This window comes from Penicillium vulpinum (genome assembly GCF_028829585.1).
Source record: "Penicillium vulpinum strain IBT 29486 chromosome Unknown utg000004l_segment0_segment0, whole genome shotgun sequence".
Classification (NCBI taxonomy): domain Eukaryota; kingdom Fungi; phylum Ascomycota; class Eurotiomycetes; order Eurotiales; family Aspergillaceae; genus Penicillium; species Penicillium vulpinum.
In genome coordinates, this window is record NW_026643244.1 from 4,276,851 (window position 1) to 4,290,784 (window position 13,934).

At 47.6% G+C, this 13,934-nt stretch overlaps 6 protein-coding genes across 6 annotated transcripts; 3 read left to right on the top strand and 3 right to left on the bottom strand.

The window, feature by feature from the left end:
- Positions 1-558: 558 nt before the first annotated feature.
- On the top strand, positions 559-1,353 carry N7479_010124 (uncharacterized protein; the record flags this gene model as incomplete). The annotated part of the gene is made up of 1 exon (XM_057257817.1): positions 559-1,353. The coding sequence occupies one exon, from the start codon at positions 559-561 to the stop codon at positions 1,351-1,353; it is 795 nt and encodes a 264-aa protein (XP_057105275.1).
- Positions 1,354-2,352: 999 nt separating this feature from the next.
- Positions 2,353-3,727, bottom strand: N7479_010125 (FAD-dependent oxidoreductase; the record flags this gene model as incomplete). Its single annotated transcript, XM_057257818.1, has 2 exons — positions 2,353-3,382; positions 3,435-3,727. 2 exons carry the CDS (start codon positions 3,725-3,727, stop codon positions 2,353-2,355), a joined length of 1,323 nt encoding a protein of 440 aa, XP_057105276.1.
- A 1,520-nt stretch (positions 3,728-5,247) lies between these two features.
- On the bottom strand, positions 5,248-5,511 carry N7479_010126 (uncharacterized protein; the record flags this gene model as incomplete). The annotated part of the gene is made up of 1 exon (XM_057257819.1): positions 5,248-5,511. One exon carries the CDS (start codon positions 5,509-5,511, stop codon positions 5,248-5,250), a length of 264 nt encoding a protein of 87 aa, XP_057105277.1.
- A 1,599-nt stretch (positions 5,512-7,110) lies between these two features.
- On the bottom strand, positions 7,111-10,707 carry N7479_010127 (putative nuclear pore complex subunit Nup85; the record flags this gene model as incomplete). The annotated part of the gene is made up of 3 exons (XM_057257820.1): positions 7,111-7,568; positions 7,628-8,129; positions 8,188-10,707. The coding sequence occupies 3 exons, from the start codon at positions 10,705-10,707 to the stop codon at positions 7,111-7,113; spliced, it is 3,480 nt and encodes a 1,159-aa protein (XP_057105278.1).
- A 766-nt stretch (positions 10,708-11,473) lies between these two features.
- On the top strand, positions 11,474-12,061 carry N7479_010128 (uncharacterized protein; the record flags this gene model as incomplete). Its single annotated transcript, XM_057257821.1, has 1 exon — positions 11,474-12,061. The coding sequence occupies one exon, from the start codon at positions 11,474-11,476 to the stop codon at positions 12,059-12,061; it is 588 nt and encodes a 195-aa protein (XP_057105279.1).
- Positions 12,062-12,599: 538 nt separating this feature from the next.
- Positions 12,600-13,913, top strand: N7479_010129 (Zn(II)2Cys6 transcription factor domain-containing protein; the record flags this gene model as incomplete). Its single annotated transcript, XM_057257822.1, has 2 exons — positions 12,600-12,668; positions 12,729-13,913. 2 exons carry the CDS (start codon positions 12,600-12,602, stop codon positions 13,911-13,913), a joined length of 1,254 nt encoding a protein of 417 aa, XP_057105280.1.
- Between the last annotated feature and the right edge of the window lie 21 nt (positions 13,914-13,934).

Genomic DNA, 13,934 nt, shown 5'->3' on the forward strand with positions numbered 1-13,934 from the left:
ACTCTGGGCTTGTTACCTGATGCTTAGAATTGGGCGCAAGGGACTACTCCCACCGGGGGCCTACAATCATTTTATTGCGGATTATAGGCATAGTTTTGATGAAGATTATGGACCAGGACCTGATCCTGACCACCCATTTCATTATCATTAGCTATTGATTTCTTGTGTTGATTTTAGTGCGTGCAGAATCTATCTCTATTCATTGCTCCTCAAAGTAAATTTGCCAATAAAATTATTTGAAAGACATTTGGTCTATCTTCAACTAGGGGTTGTAGTAGTGGTGGTTGTAATGCGGTCGCTTATGATGATATCCTAGACCTCAAACCTAAGAAAATCAGTTAACAGCAAACTATATATATCTATATATATACCTAACTCCGTACACCGGAAAGGAAATATTTACACTGCACGTAGGCACCTACAGCCCTGGAGGTGCTGAATAGTTAGGTAAGCACTAATAGAGGGGGAGACATGTTTCAAAGTTGCACTAAATATCCCCTCGTATCTCCTTTTTAAATCTTCACTTCTCGTCTGATATTCTCAGCTTCGTAAACCAAAATGACCCCATCTCTTCCACCCCAGTACGAAGTTCGCGTTCTTGGACCAGAACACGAGGAATGGGCCCGAGCAATTTGCATTCAAACAAATCTATTCCACTCCCCGCTCTGGCCAGTTGTCTATCCTGAGAACAAAACCCAGCGCGCCTACCAGAGCTTTCGCGCCTCGCACTATTTAATCAAGCACCAGATCGATTCAGGAAAGTCTCTTGGTATCTTCGATAAGGAATACCAGTACAAGCGACCCGAGTCTGTAGCCACGGGGGGCAAGCTGTACTGGAATCTGGATGACGAGAGTGCCACCGAAAGTGACCTTGCAGAGCAGATGGACTTCCCACTACTCTCAATTGCCATGGCCTACGATGGAATCGATGAGCTAGATGTGGCTCAGATAGAACCTCTGATAGCAACACTACCCTTGTTTGGAACAACCTACCATGCCCTCGAGGAGCGAGACCAGCGCGATCCTACATCGTGGAAGCCCACTGCCCGCGGACAGGTACTGATGCGTAACGCTACCAACACCCTTCAATCTTATTCTGGCCGTGGGCTTATGAGGCTGCTGGCGGAAGAGATGATGAGACGTTCTGCAGCTGAAGGATTCCGGGGTATTCAAATTGAGACTGTTTCTGACGCTGTGCAAAAAGTGTGGTCAACACCACCGGCACCGTTCAAGGCGACTATCATCTCGCAAATTCACACGACGACCTTCGAAGAGAAAAACGAGTCAGGGGAAGTTGTGTATCCGCTCCGACCGGCGAATGTGAACATTGCCAAAATTTGGGTCGACCTCTAGGATGTTAGCTTCGCCAGCATAAATTGAACTGATGTAAATATCTTGCATATGGTAAATTATATGAGAGCAGACTGTAGAATATAGCTATTCTACGTGTACGGTTTCCCCCATCCCCAAGAATGCCTCAAACAACGGCGTCGAGTCCAGGCTGGTATCCAGAAGAACACTCCGCAAGCGGACCTTCATTGGAAAGCTCCAAATGAAAGATGTCGATACTTTATCTGAATAATCTCAGTGGAAAAATCCTGGTGAGGGAAAAGAACAGACTGATGAAGGGGGAATTTTTGCACAACGCCCATTAAAGAGGGAATGAGGCCTTCTTTCCACTTTCATACTTTCATGCGGTGTGTCTGCTGCCTCTTTTTTCTTCACAACGATCTCGCTGACATTTTCTAAACAGTATATGTTCCCGTTGACCAAAAGACAGCCACCCAGGTCCCAATAGTGGAGGCAACATGCCAATGGTCTGCCATAGGTACATGTACTTAATTTCTTTGGAGGCGAAAAAAAGGTCTCGAATTGGAGTTGCGGGAAACGCAGACAAGACAAGAAAAGTATGACATGGCAAATGACCCCTCATCAGCTCTCTCAGGTGATGTGAAGTGCTACCCAATGAGACCGCTGCTTAGCAATGTATTTGATTCTAGTAATGGGGGAAGAAAAAAGGAAAAAGCCAAAAATAAGCACTTGAACGGAAAAAGAACGTCAAAAAGCGGCGTAGGAAGACCCATTACCATAGGCATAGCCCTGTTCACAGCTTGTTTGATTCGCAGTGAGACCTCCCGAGTCGATATTTAGGATAGTAGGGGAAAAATATGAGGAATTGGAAAGGTACTGTTATCTTTTAGTAGTACACTTAAAGTCTTACAACCCGATTTTTCGACGTCAAATACCTACATTAAGATTGACAGAAGAGCTTACTAAAGTTTAGCGTGTTATTGTCTGGCTAAGAAGAAATATTTCTTTGTCATGATCTATTAGGGCAGTATATCCCAGTATCTAAGTCTTCATCGGGTGTATCCAAGGCATCTTCCCATTCATCGGCTCCAATGCCTCAATATAGTCCAACACCTGTGCTTTTTGAAACTCACGCGCAAAAACAAAGCGAATTGCCAGTTTCTCGACAATTGAACTCGTCATAATATATCGGGCAAGAAACCAGTGGAATGTGCTGCTCCAAGTGTTTATACGAGTCTCTAATCCCGAATTTGCTAAATCCGTAACGAGCGAGCTGTCCGAGCTCTTTCGAACTCTCTCATAATCATCAAACACATGCGTAAGAGCATATGCATTCGGGTTTTGATCAGGAGCATTGTGAACCGCATCTCGTAGACGGTTACACAACACCACAACATCCTGAACACCATTGTTAAACCCAAGCCCGATGTGAACCGTGAACTTATGACAAGAATCGCCCACGAGCACAATCCTGCCTAGACTCCAGTGCTGAGCAATTCCTTCCTGGAGGTCTGTCATGCCTACGGCCAACATGTTTGGCCAGACATCTTTAACCTTGACTGTGCGATTCAGCGGGAAGTCTGCGAACTCGGCAGCCAAGGCTTCAATATCCTTCTTGGTGTAATGCTTTCGCTCGGTGGTTGGTTCCGGCAGTCTTTCACTCAGGAACAACCAGCCACGCTTCGGACCGCTGAAATATGAGACTGACTTTCCTGGTGACTGGCTATCGTTCCCTTGGCCGGAAGGTGATGGCGCGGGACACGCCCCGTATAAAAGTCTGAAAGTTGCTGGGAACGGCTCTTCTGGATCCCAGTCCCGTAGTGGATCCTCTTTCAAAGCGATGTCGCGCATCAAATGTCGGGTTTTGCTGTGAACACCGTCTGCGCCTATCACCATTGATCCACGGTAGACGCTGCCGTCAACGCATGTCACCTCGACCCCATCACCCCTTGTCTCAATGTTGCTCAACTGCTTGTTTGTCAAGACCTTTTCTCTTGCGAGATCTGGTAACAGATTGTACACTGTTTTGATCACCTCCGCGCGATCGAAAGCAACAGGGCCATATCCATGACTGTTCCAAAAGTGTCAACCAGAAGTACATGAAAATCTGTATAGCGACTCACTTCTCTCGAATTGTTCTGTATCTTGGGCTTTCATTAAACACATGTCCATCTTTGGTAAGCGACATATGACGGTCAAGCTCTCCTCCCAGAGGCAACAATGACTCCAAAATGCCGAGTTGATGCATGACTCTGAACGTAGTCGAATATATCACGAGGCTAGCCCCTTTATCTTCGACAATGGAAGTTCTGCGTTCGAGAACCACAAAATCGATGTCAGCACGGAGAAGCGCATGGGCGGCGATTAGCCCTATTGGGCCGCCGCCTATCACAATAACCTTGAAGTCACTCCCCATGATATGACAGCCGTGGGACAGCTTTCTTGAGCTGGATAATATCAAACTCCTGGAGGAATTGTAGAGAAATTAGAAGAAAATGGTTTAAATAGTACTGGCAGCTCTCGAGCCTCACTAGGTCAGCTTGTCAGCTTATTATTCTACTACGTGGACATAGACGCCACCAGGCTGATTTTAGTTAGTAAATAGGCAATTAAAAGGGATCATACCGAATCATATTGCTTTTAAGGTGCAGATACCTCTTGCTTCGCCTCAATAAAGTCAAAAATTCATCTAGGTACAGCGCATAGTCACAGACTCGATGCTTGATGGGCTTTGTGGTGAGTGGACAGAGGGGACCCACACACATCTTCTCAATGAGTTCGATTGGGGATGTCAAATTGTAAGTTTATAAAATATGTAGAGATGTGACTTTATTTTGAACTTCTTATATCGATACTTCAATCGCAAATTATTAATTTTGACTTTATGTTGAAATATTGAAGTGAAGAAGACCAAATGAACGGCGTTCTATACATCAGAAGTCAAATTAAGCTTAGTTCCAGAATATCAAAGCTATGGACAACAACCAACCTGTTCTCGCTGCTTCCATCAAGAATAAATTTGCACATATTTATCTAACCGATGTAAATGATCACCAAGATATCCCGATTACAAACTCCGATACCACTATTCGATCAATGCAGGTGGAAAAATTATTATATACCAAGAATTATTTGCGCGTCGAACTAAGGTAGGGAGCCTCCAAGGCTGCATGACATGCCAAGCTTCTGATATAGACCAGCTAATTATCTGTCGGCCCTTTCCAGAGTCCTCAACATTGCCAATATCAGAGTTATATCCCTAGACTAGACAATTAAATACAGGATGGACTGTGTATATATCACGGAGACAATGAATGCAATGGATTACTATCGCTTGTGACAAGAAGGAACCAGTCCTCGCCTCATCCAAATTAGGAATGCAGGGCGTATAATGACAGACCCGTTTAAAGACAAAAGAAACGCCCGCAATGCCAATGCATTATATCTTCGAAACATCATGATCCTTCGTTGGTCCATCATACGTACCGCATGTTCGCACATATCGCGTACTCTCACACAATCTTCATCGTCCGCCCTCATTTGCGAGTTCACCATTCACCCTCCGTTCCAGACATGGACCAGCATTTCGTATCGATGGTGCTCAACACCCGGTCGAATAAAATGCAGACAGTGTAATCAATCAATGATCCACAAAACAGGCTGCTATCTAGGAGCAATAGCCACAGCATTGCAAAGCCAAAACAATGAAGCGCAGAGAAAACAGCGCAGAGTAAACTGCCCATAACTCTCCGGTATCAAGAATTGTCAACACCGGTGTCGACAATAAGCACCCGAAGAATCCCCGTTCGACGCACAGATTTAAATAGCCACAGAAACAGAAAAAGAAAAGAAAAGAAAAAGAAACAGAAAAAAACACATCCGAAATCCCCCGGGAATCATAATGGCACAGCCATGAAACATGGTCAATCCTCAAATCTACCAACATTCCTCCCCACTCTCACTTCCACCATCACTCCCACTCATATCCTGACTCCCATACCCAGAATCAGACCACTGCCTCGCACCAGGCGAAACAGCTGATAACCCGTGTCCGGAGTGCTTGTCACAGGTATAACCAACCAGGACAGTCTTTTCCTGTACTTCATGGCCGCGCTGTCCATAAGCAGAGCATGGGTCGATCGAGTGTTCGAAGTAGAGGCATTTGCAGACAGAGTAGCGTTCAACGACTTTATAGCACATCGTATGATATTTCGACAGGATCTGGAGGAATGGATTGATGGTTGTAGTAGTTTTCGGTTGTTCGCAAAAGAGAAGAAACGAACCAGCCGATGGAATGAACAGAAGAGATAGAAAGTAAGAAAATAATAATAAAAGCGGACAAGTGTAGAGAAACACGCTGTCGCACGTAAATAATGAACCGAAATGAAGAGGGAGTGACTGGCTTGCACAAGACTGAGGGGGGTTGTATAGCGAGGGACTGAGCGTTATATATGCGATGAGTATAGAGTCAGTATATTGTTAATTAGGGATAAACTAATGCGATAATACCGGTATAATAATATAATTAATAATATAATATATCCCTAATATATATATCTAATGTACTAAAATACCATGTAGATCCAAATCGTATCAGCCCTATGAGTTGTAGCCCCAGGCAGAAACCTAACGGGGCGCGCCCAATTGGATACCAAAAGACTGAAGAGAAATTAGTGTGAATAGTACGCACATTAGTACTCCACTGTATGTAGTTACTGGGTATCTCCATGTGTGTACGGAGTACATGCGTCTACATGTCTTAGGTATCCATTTTACCCCTCTATGCCCGCGAGATAGTGGGGTGATAGACAATAAAAGACCATTCCAGTCCCACCCCTTCAGCTGGAATGTTCGCACCTCTGACTCCGAAGTCTCACTAGTATGACACAGTAATAACCAAAACCGGTGATCTACAGGCGTGGGAATCAAAAACGGTGAACCCATAGTGAAGCCACTTACCCGACGAGTAATCTAGTACAGCGAGTCGGTGAGCCACAGGCTGTATAGCCGAATAGTGAGCCAACACAGTAAACACCGGTTCAATAATCCCAGAACGCCATATGACTGGCTAGATGATGTCGATCGTGGGATGCAAAGTGGACATCGGGGCGTTTTGACTCATAGAGCCTCCCAACACAGCCCCCTGTCACTTCACAGGGCTAGTATTGCGGCTCAATGGATATAGGGCTGACCATATTTCGATAGTTAGATCATACGAATACTATGATAATATCTTATAATGTGTCGCATTCAGGTGACAATTGTGATGTGTTTGGAAGGGGGTGGAGTGGATTAGGCGCCCGCATTCAGCTGCTGACGCTAACACTAACAGAGTTGCCTACGGAGTACGGAGTACAGAGTACCTTTGGAGAGAAAGAGAATCCACGAGAACCGGTTTTCTTTTTAGCTTGACGCTAATCGACTATGTGTTTTACCCGTTTTAACCGTTATAGGGGATTTGTACCTCGTGGGTTATCAGAGGCCGTAGGGCTGAGGGCTCGAGCCCACTTGGGCTGATGATTTGCCGATTTGCCGATTTGGGCAATCGGAGAGGGCAGGAATGGGGAATTAGGTATACTTTAATATAATGTGTAGAGAAACTAGGTACTAAAAGAATTAAGTTGCATAGGTCTGATATCGTACAGCGTCTTATCACAAAAGACAAAGCGGGGGTGAACAAGCAGATGAGTGTGTGTATGTGTGTGCAAGTGGTGCTAAGCTAAATTCATTCCCCGGATTAAAAAAAAAAAAACACCCATTTTCAAAACTAAGCCTCCCTCTTACTTTAACGCCATAATTTCAGATTGATCCCATTGACCCGTGACTCAATCCGCGTGCTAATCCTAGTCGAAGCATCTGAAGGATGTCCTCGCCCTTGGTAGTTTCGGGAAGCCCGACCCGCCAATCCCATCCGCGATCGGCGCTGGCTTTGTCACTTGGGGCGGGCACCAGGACGCCTGAGCTACCTACGGAGGCAGGGCCAGAACCCGAGCCAGAACGTGCGCGTGCTGACTCAAGCATGTCATTTCCGATGAAGGCGAAGCTTGAAGCAGAGAAATTAGACACGGATTTCTTCAATAGCGCGCGAGGCGAGGGGGGCCCATCTGATCCCCCACGGGTTGATGATTGGTATTCAAGTAGGGTGGAGCGGAAACATTCCTCGCACTGTGAGTACACACGGGGGGTGACGGTTTCCAAGTCCTCGATTGCGGATAGGATGGTGAACTGTTGAGATACGGAGAGGACTGCAGTGGGTTCTGGTTGAGGGGTTAGTATCGGAGAAGAAAGTTGACGTGGGCTAGATCGGGAGACTCACGGTTCACAAATGCACATGCCTCACCCAGCAGAGCCAACAGTCCATCCACCTGCACAGCGGAATCACGGTCCGGGTCGTAAAGACCTCCATAAATATTATCCGCCGCACTCCCAATGACAGCCGCAAGAGCTTGCGCAGCAGCACGTCGCCGAGCCAACGGCTTGTAGCGTGGTTTCTGGCCTTCTTGCAGTTCAAATTCCTCGTCGCGAATCTCATAGAACCGACGTAGCGTCACGTAACCACTGAGATAGAATTGGAGAATCCGAGCAGCTTCTTCGTCGATTTGTGCAATAGACGACAGGCATGCTTTGGGTTCCTTCATCAAAGAGCGCAGTTGTTCATCGAGATCGGCTGTCGCAGGGTACGCGCGGGATTGGACCAAGCTGTAGGAAATCAAAAGGTCGACAACTGACTTAACCTTGCGTCGGCTCTGGGCACGAGCATAGCAAACTAGAGCAAGACCGAAGTTTTCAGATTTTTCAGTCAACATATCGCCGAATCGCTGTCAATAAGTTAGCATTTGGTCAGATAGACAAAAGCAATTCTCTTCTACCACTCACCTCAGATACTCGACGCCCTTGGTCCTCCAGCTCGAGTTCTGAGCAGAGAACCACTAGTTTATCCAACTGATCGGGGGTTTCCAGAGGAAGCTTATCCACGATCTCGGACACGGCCTTCTTCATCTGATTTGCATCGTCGAAGCGGCTCAGTACCTCAATAGCCAGCTCCCATCCTTCACGGGAACTGTGCTCGTTCTCAATAACAGGTCGGTCATACAGTCCGAGCGCATAACTGTGAAGAATATCGTCCTTGTGTAAATGGCGGGCCGGAGACTTGTTGTCTTGCCCGTACGAAAGAACCATAAGATCATTCTCAGACAGACCAGGTAGCGTCTTTTGGCTGCTTCCGGATTCAAACCAGCCTCCTAGGCTAGCAACTTCTGCGACAGCGGCAGCCACGCAAAGTGACCATGTTTGTACTAACTCCAATACGCCCTGGACGTTGCCTTCGAAGACAGATGCGAGACCGACCTCCATGCTGCTGAGCGTATTGGGTCGGAAATCAGCGTTGTCGGATCCATCGCTGGTGGTATGGCTAAGGGCTAGTTCGAGGCGGTCGAGGTAGGCGCCACGCATGTTGCGATCTACAGCACGAACGTGGTTCTTTGGGCCGCGCGAGCGTAAGAAATCTTGGAAGTTGTCGCTAGATGAGCTAGCGCCAAAATCCATGGTAGAGCCGGTGTCATCCTCACCATCCCACCATGCTGTCAGTGTAATAGTCGCTTCCACCCAGTCTTGAGACTTGGCCTTGATGGCAGATGGGTCTCCCAGAATAATTCGATAAATAGATCGCAAGCTCTGGTAAATTGACCATGGGACACGGCTTTCTGCCATGCGAGCCGATTGAGCGAATGAAACCGGGTTTTTGTTGGTAGTGTTTGAGTTGAAGGTGGACAATCCAAAGTTCACGGCCTGGAAGCGGTTCTCTGGAACCGGCACAATCGATTCATCCCGCTCCTCTCCCTCGGCGAATTCCTCCAGGTCAGTGACAGCCGACAGAACTCGCCTCCGGTACTGAGACCACTCAAGGCCGGTGACCTCCCAGTCTTTAGATTGGGTTCCAGGGCATGATTCAAGAATTTGAAGAGCCTTATTGACGCAACGCTGAATATTTTGCAGCTGTGCGCCACGGTAACCAGGTTGTGGGAGTCCATCCTCCAAGGCGGATCGGGCATAATTGAAGTCTGCAGACTGGAGAACATCTGCGGCATCAGTCAGGCGACCACGCAGCACAGAAGCAATGATGATATCCCAGAAGTTTGTGGATGCGGTTGGGTTTGGTTCCACATATTTCAATGCCTGAAGATCCTTGGTCTGCGATGCGTGGTTTTCACTGAGCCAGCCAAGCAAAATCTGTGGCAGGGGCTTAGGAACAGGCGGTCTCGTGAGGGCTTTTACCATACCAGCGGCCCCGGTGCGCATGGGGTTGATGTTGGCAGCCGAAGCTGGTTCACGAGAAGGGTGGTGGATTTGGAGCAAGAACGAAGCCAAAAAGGTAGCCTTCACGAGGTTGGGAGCCTGCTCCCCGGGCCCAATACCAGAATGGACACTGTAGGGTCGGTCAATCTCACTTGCGTCGGTGCAAGTCTGCCAACTCTCCGCCAGCTCCTTTGATACCTTAGCCAATACAGCATCGAAATCAACATGTTTGAATTCCGCAGCTTTGAGTTCGTCAGAGAGTTTTCCCAGTGCATCCTCCGTTTCAAGGATGATCTCGCTTGGCTCATTGACAAGGGCGATGCGGGATCTGGCAGCAAGGTTGTGAAGAATGGATGGCATCGCGGATGGCTTCTTGGGGGCCAGGTTGGTCTTGCGGATGGGCGACTGGTGCGTCCAGTGCTCATCAAGCTTCGGTCGCTTGGCATCGCTTGGATTTGAATAGATCGGTTTGCGCTGAGTACCCATGGAGGGCTGAGACCCAAAAGGGTTTCCAAAAGCCGAATCTAAGAAGTTGAAGTCCTTGGACCGATCCTGAGTGTTTAGGTCCATTTGTTGTTCAGATTCCTCTTCTTCGATTTGCTCTTCCTCCGGTTCCATCTGGTCTTCCTGTTCTTCTTGAAAGTCACTCATTTGTGACGAGGCGAATCCATTGGACTGTCCGAAATCCATGGAATCCCCAAATCCCCCTCCATTCGGCACGCCAAAACGAAGACTAGATTTTCCTGTGGGCTTAGTAAAAGGAGCTTTGGTCTGCTTGGGCATGGCATAATCCGTCGACCCAAAGGATGAGCCAAAGATGCTGTCATTTGTGTTGATGTTACCGGATTTGGTAAATACTGAATTGTTGAAGTCATTTCTCGAAAAGGAATGCTGGTTTGTAGAAAATGAGGTATCATTTGTGGAGAAGGAGTTGATACGCGAGCCACCATTGATGTTGGATGTAGAATGCGGTATGAATGAACCTGCAGTGGATGGTGGCGGGCCGGCAGGAGTTGTCGACACATTGCTCCAGAGACTGCGAGAGCGATCTTTCTCTGGAGTCTCAGGTGGACTGGACTCGTAGGGTACTTGGAACGACATCGCGGGAGGGTTTATCAGAATGAGAAGAGACGGGTTGACAGCATCAGAGGATGCAAGTTTTGGGCTGCAACAGCTCTAAGAACTGTTAGATGGAACAAACGACAATTTCAATCGATAAAGACTGATTCATCAACCAGCGAAGGAGGTCGATGTAGTTGATTGTTTGTCGAAAAAGTTCCCTCTTCTCCGGACCTGCTTGTTTTTCTTGCCCTTCACTTTCCGCCTCGACGCGCCGGCGAAATCTATCAGGCATCAAGGCATGAATATTTAAATCATGTGATCTTGAATAGAGGTCACGTGGCTTGCTTACTCATCCTACGTACTAGGTACCTGTAATGCCCAGATAGTTCCAACCTTCCAACCTTGGAAGGAACCTGGGAATGTTGCCTTGAAACCCAGGCCAAATGCGGGATAACCCTCACGTGGCCCTCACCCAATTCGGGGGGGGGGGACGGGGGCCATAATATTATGATTGGTCTGTTGCCCTGCACTGCCAGCCCACCTGACTCCATCGCCAGGGCTCAGAATAGTTGGGAGCGCAGATATGATGTATCCAACTACCCCGGGCGCTGGATGCGCACACTTAATGACCTCGGCCGCACAAATGGTTCCTAATTAAGCTTGATTCGAACAGGGCTGAGTCTCCAATTGATGTGGGAATCTAGATATATGATGGACTCACTACTCTCGGATTCTTGAGAAACTTATAACCACAAATATACTCCCAATATTAGATGATACCATTCTCAAATTCATCATATCCGTCATGAATCCAGCCACCCAGTATCTCATCACCCACAGCTTCTGGCGCCACAACTACGATGTGAGCACAATAAACAAAACACATCTTTTCCATGTGGCCAACTCCTCCTTAACCCCAGGAAAGCCGGATCTTACTTTCTACCGTAGCTCCGACTCCAATGGGCCCATTGTGGGAATATGCAAGTTCCGACACTTCTCCTCAGACTCTGAGATCGGTCTAGGAGATCCTGAATGGCCCAACAAAATGGACTGGGAATACCTACACAAACAAGGATTCATGAAACGTACATATTGGTTCCGCATGCAGCTGGAAGGCGGCACAAAGCAGACTTTCACTTGGAAACGAACCCACTCCCTTGGCAGCGGCAGGGACAATCATAAACTAGTTGAGGAGACCAGCCAAACGGTTGTGGCCGTCTTTTCTTCTGGAGGCATCTTTTCCAAAACAACCGGTTACTTAGATATCTACTTGGATCTGGGGCCGCGATTCAACCTCATGGCGCTTATTTCGGGAATTGCCTTGGTCGAGAAGGTGAGGCGACAGAACAGTGCAGGTGGGGGAGGTGCAGGTGGAGGTGGAGGAAGTTGTTAGGCCAAGACTTGAGGTTTCACTGATGGCGTTCTATATACCACAATTACGAGGTCAGGAAAATAGGAAAATTCTAGCGAAAGTTCGATTTACTTGTTAGTTTATTTATATGATACTCTTGGCATAACTATCTTTATTCTTGATTGGCTTTCTTAAATCTCTCAAACTTCAGATATCTTGAAAAGAGAAAAAAAAGCAAAAGGCATAAAAACATCTACAAAGAAATCTCCAAAGAGGTTTAAAAAAAAGTGTTTAACAAAGTCTTAAAAAAACAAGAGTATATAGCCGACTATTCTTGTAAGGTAGAAGCCAAGAGAGGCAGTGTAAGACAATGTTTCAGATTAGACAAGCCTTTTTCGATTGTTTGATCGACAGGGTGTGGTTACATAATCCTATACTATTCGAGGCCCATCATTTCGGGGGTCCTCAGTATCGAATCCTGTTGCCTGTCCTTGAAAAGGCAAAAAACAGCCCTAAAAAAAAATCTTGAGCCTCATTTTTCTTTCTTCCATACTATGGCCAATCCAATAATTATATGACTATGGCGCTCCGACGACCACATCGGAAATCTCGCCACGGCTGCGGGGAATGCAAGAGGCGGCGAGTGAAGGTACGAAAACAAGAGAAAGAGAAAAAAAAAATAGAGAAAAAGATACTCATCTTATCACAGTGCGATGAAGAAAGACCATCCTGCACCAATTGTACCAAGCGTCATTCCGAATGTGAGTACGGGTCGTCAACCTCGCTATTGTGGGCAAATGAAGAACATCCCACGACATCCTTTGGGTCCGACAGCGGACAGGCTGGTGACCCAGCATTGAGACTTCGTTCACCCTCGAGTTCAACTGCAGAAGCGGGGGCAACAGATTCCCTCGGGATTTTAAGCCAACTCGGTAGCGAAAACGCCTCGGCCTCCGCGGGTTCCGCACTGAACCTCCACGACCTGGAGCTGATGATACAGTGGTGCAACGCAACATTTCACACACTGTCGCGCAATGAGACGACCGATCCAATCTGGCGCAACATTGTTCCCGAAGAGGCACTCTCGCACCCATTTCTAATGCACGGCATCCTGGCCCTGTCATCGCTGCATCTTGCTCGGACGGGGCCGGAGCTGACCCGTCGTGCCTCATATCTCAATCGTGCCGTCGCGCACCAGAATCAAGCGCTGGCGCTATTTAGGGAGCTATTGGGTGACGTCAAGGAGAGCAATGCCAAGGCGATGTTTGCCTTTGCCGGAATTGTGGTTATCTACACGTTTGCATTCCCACATACACCGGACGCGCAGGATCCGTGGTCCTGCGTCGACGATTTGTACCAGGTTCTTGTTTTGACGCGCGGCGTGCAGCAGGTTATTTATGCGCCGCGGAACTTTACAAGTTTTTTACATGATAGTTCTTTTGGACCGATTTTGCAGATCGAGGAGGTTCATGGTCCGCTTCCTGAGGACGCGACTGATATGCTCAAGCAACTGCGTGAGGCAAATGAAGTCTGCGGGTCACGGGATGCGAATCACGAACTGCGGGTTTACGAAGCAGCCATCGCGAATCTGGAAGAAATGCTCGGTTGGTGCTATAGTGGGATGAGGGCAAGCACGATTGCCGGGAGGTGGGCGATTCGCTTGCAGCCTCGGTTCATGGAGTTGCTACGCGAGCGAGACCCCTTGGCGCTAGTCATGTTAGCCCACTATGGCGTGCTCTTGCACTATTTGAAGCATCGCTGGTGCTTTGACGAGTGGTGTGTTAGAGTCTCTAAGGCCGTATGGGCAATATTAGACGACCAGTGGAGGCCGCTGGTCCAGTGGGCAATGAAGGAAACTCTCGGTGTTAACTTTCTAGAACAGGTTAACAGTTGACAGTTTGCAACATTTTTCATG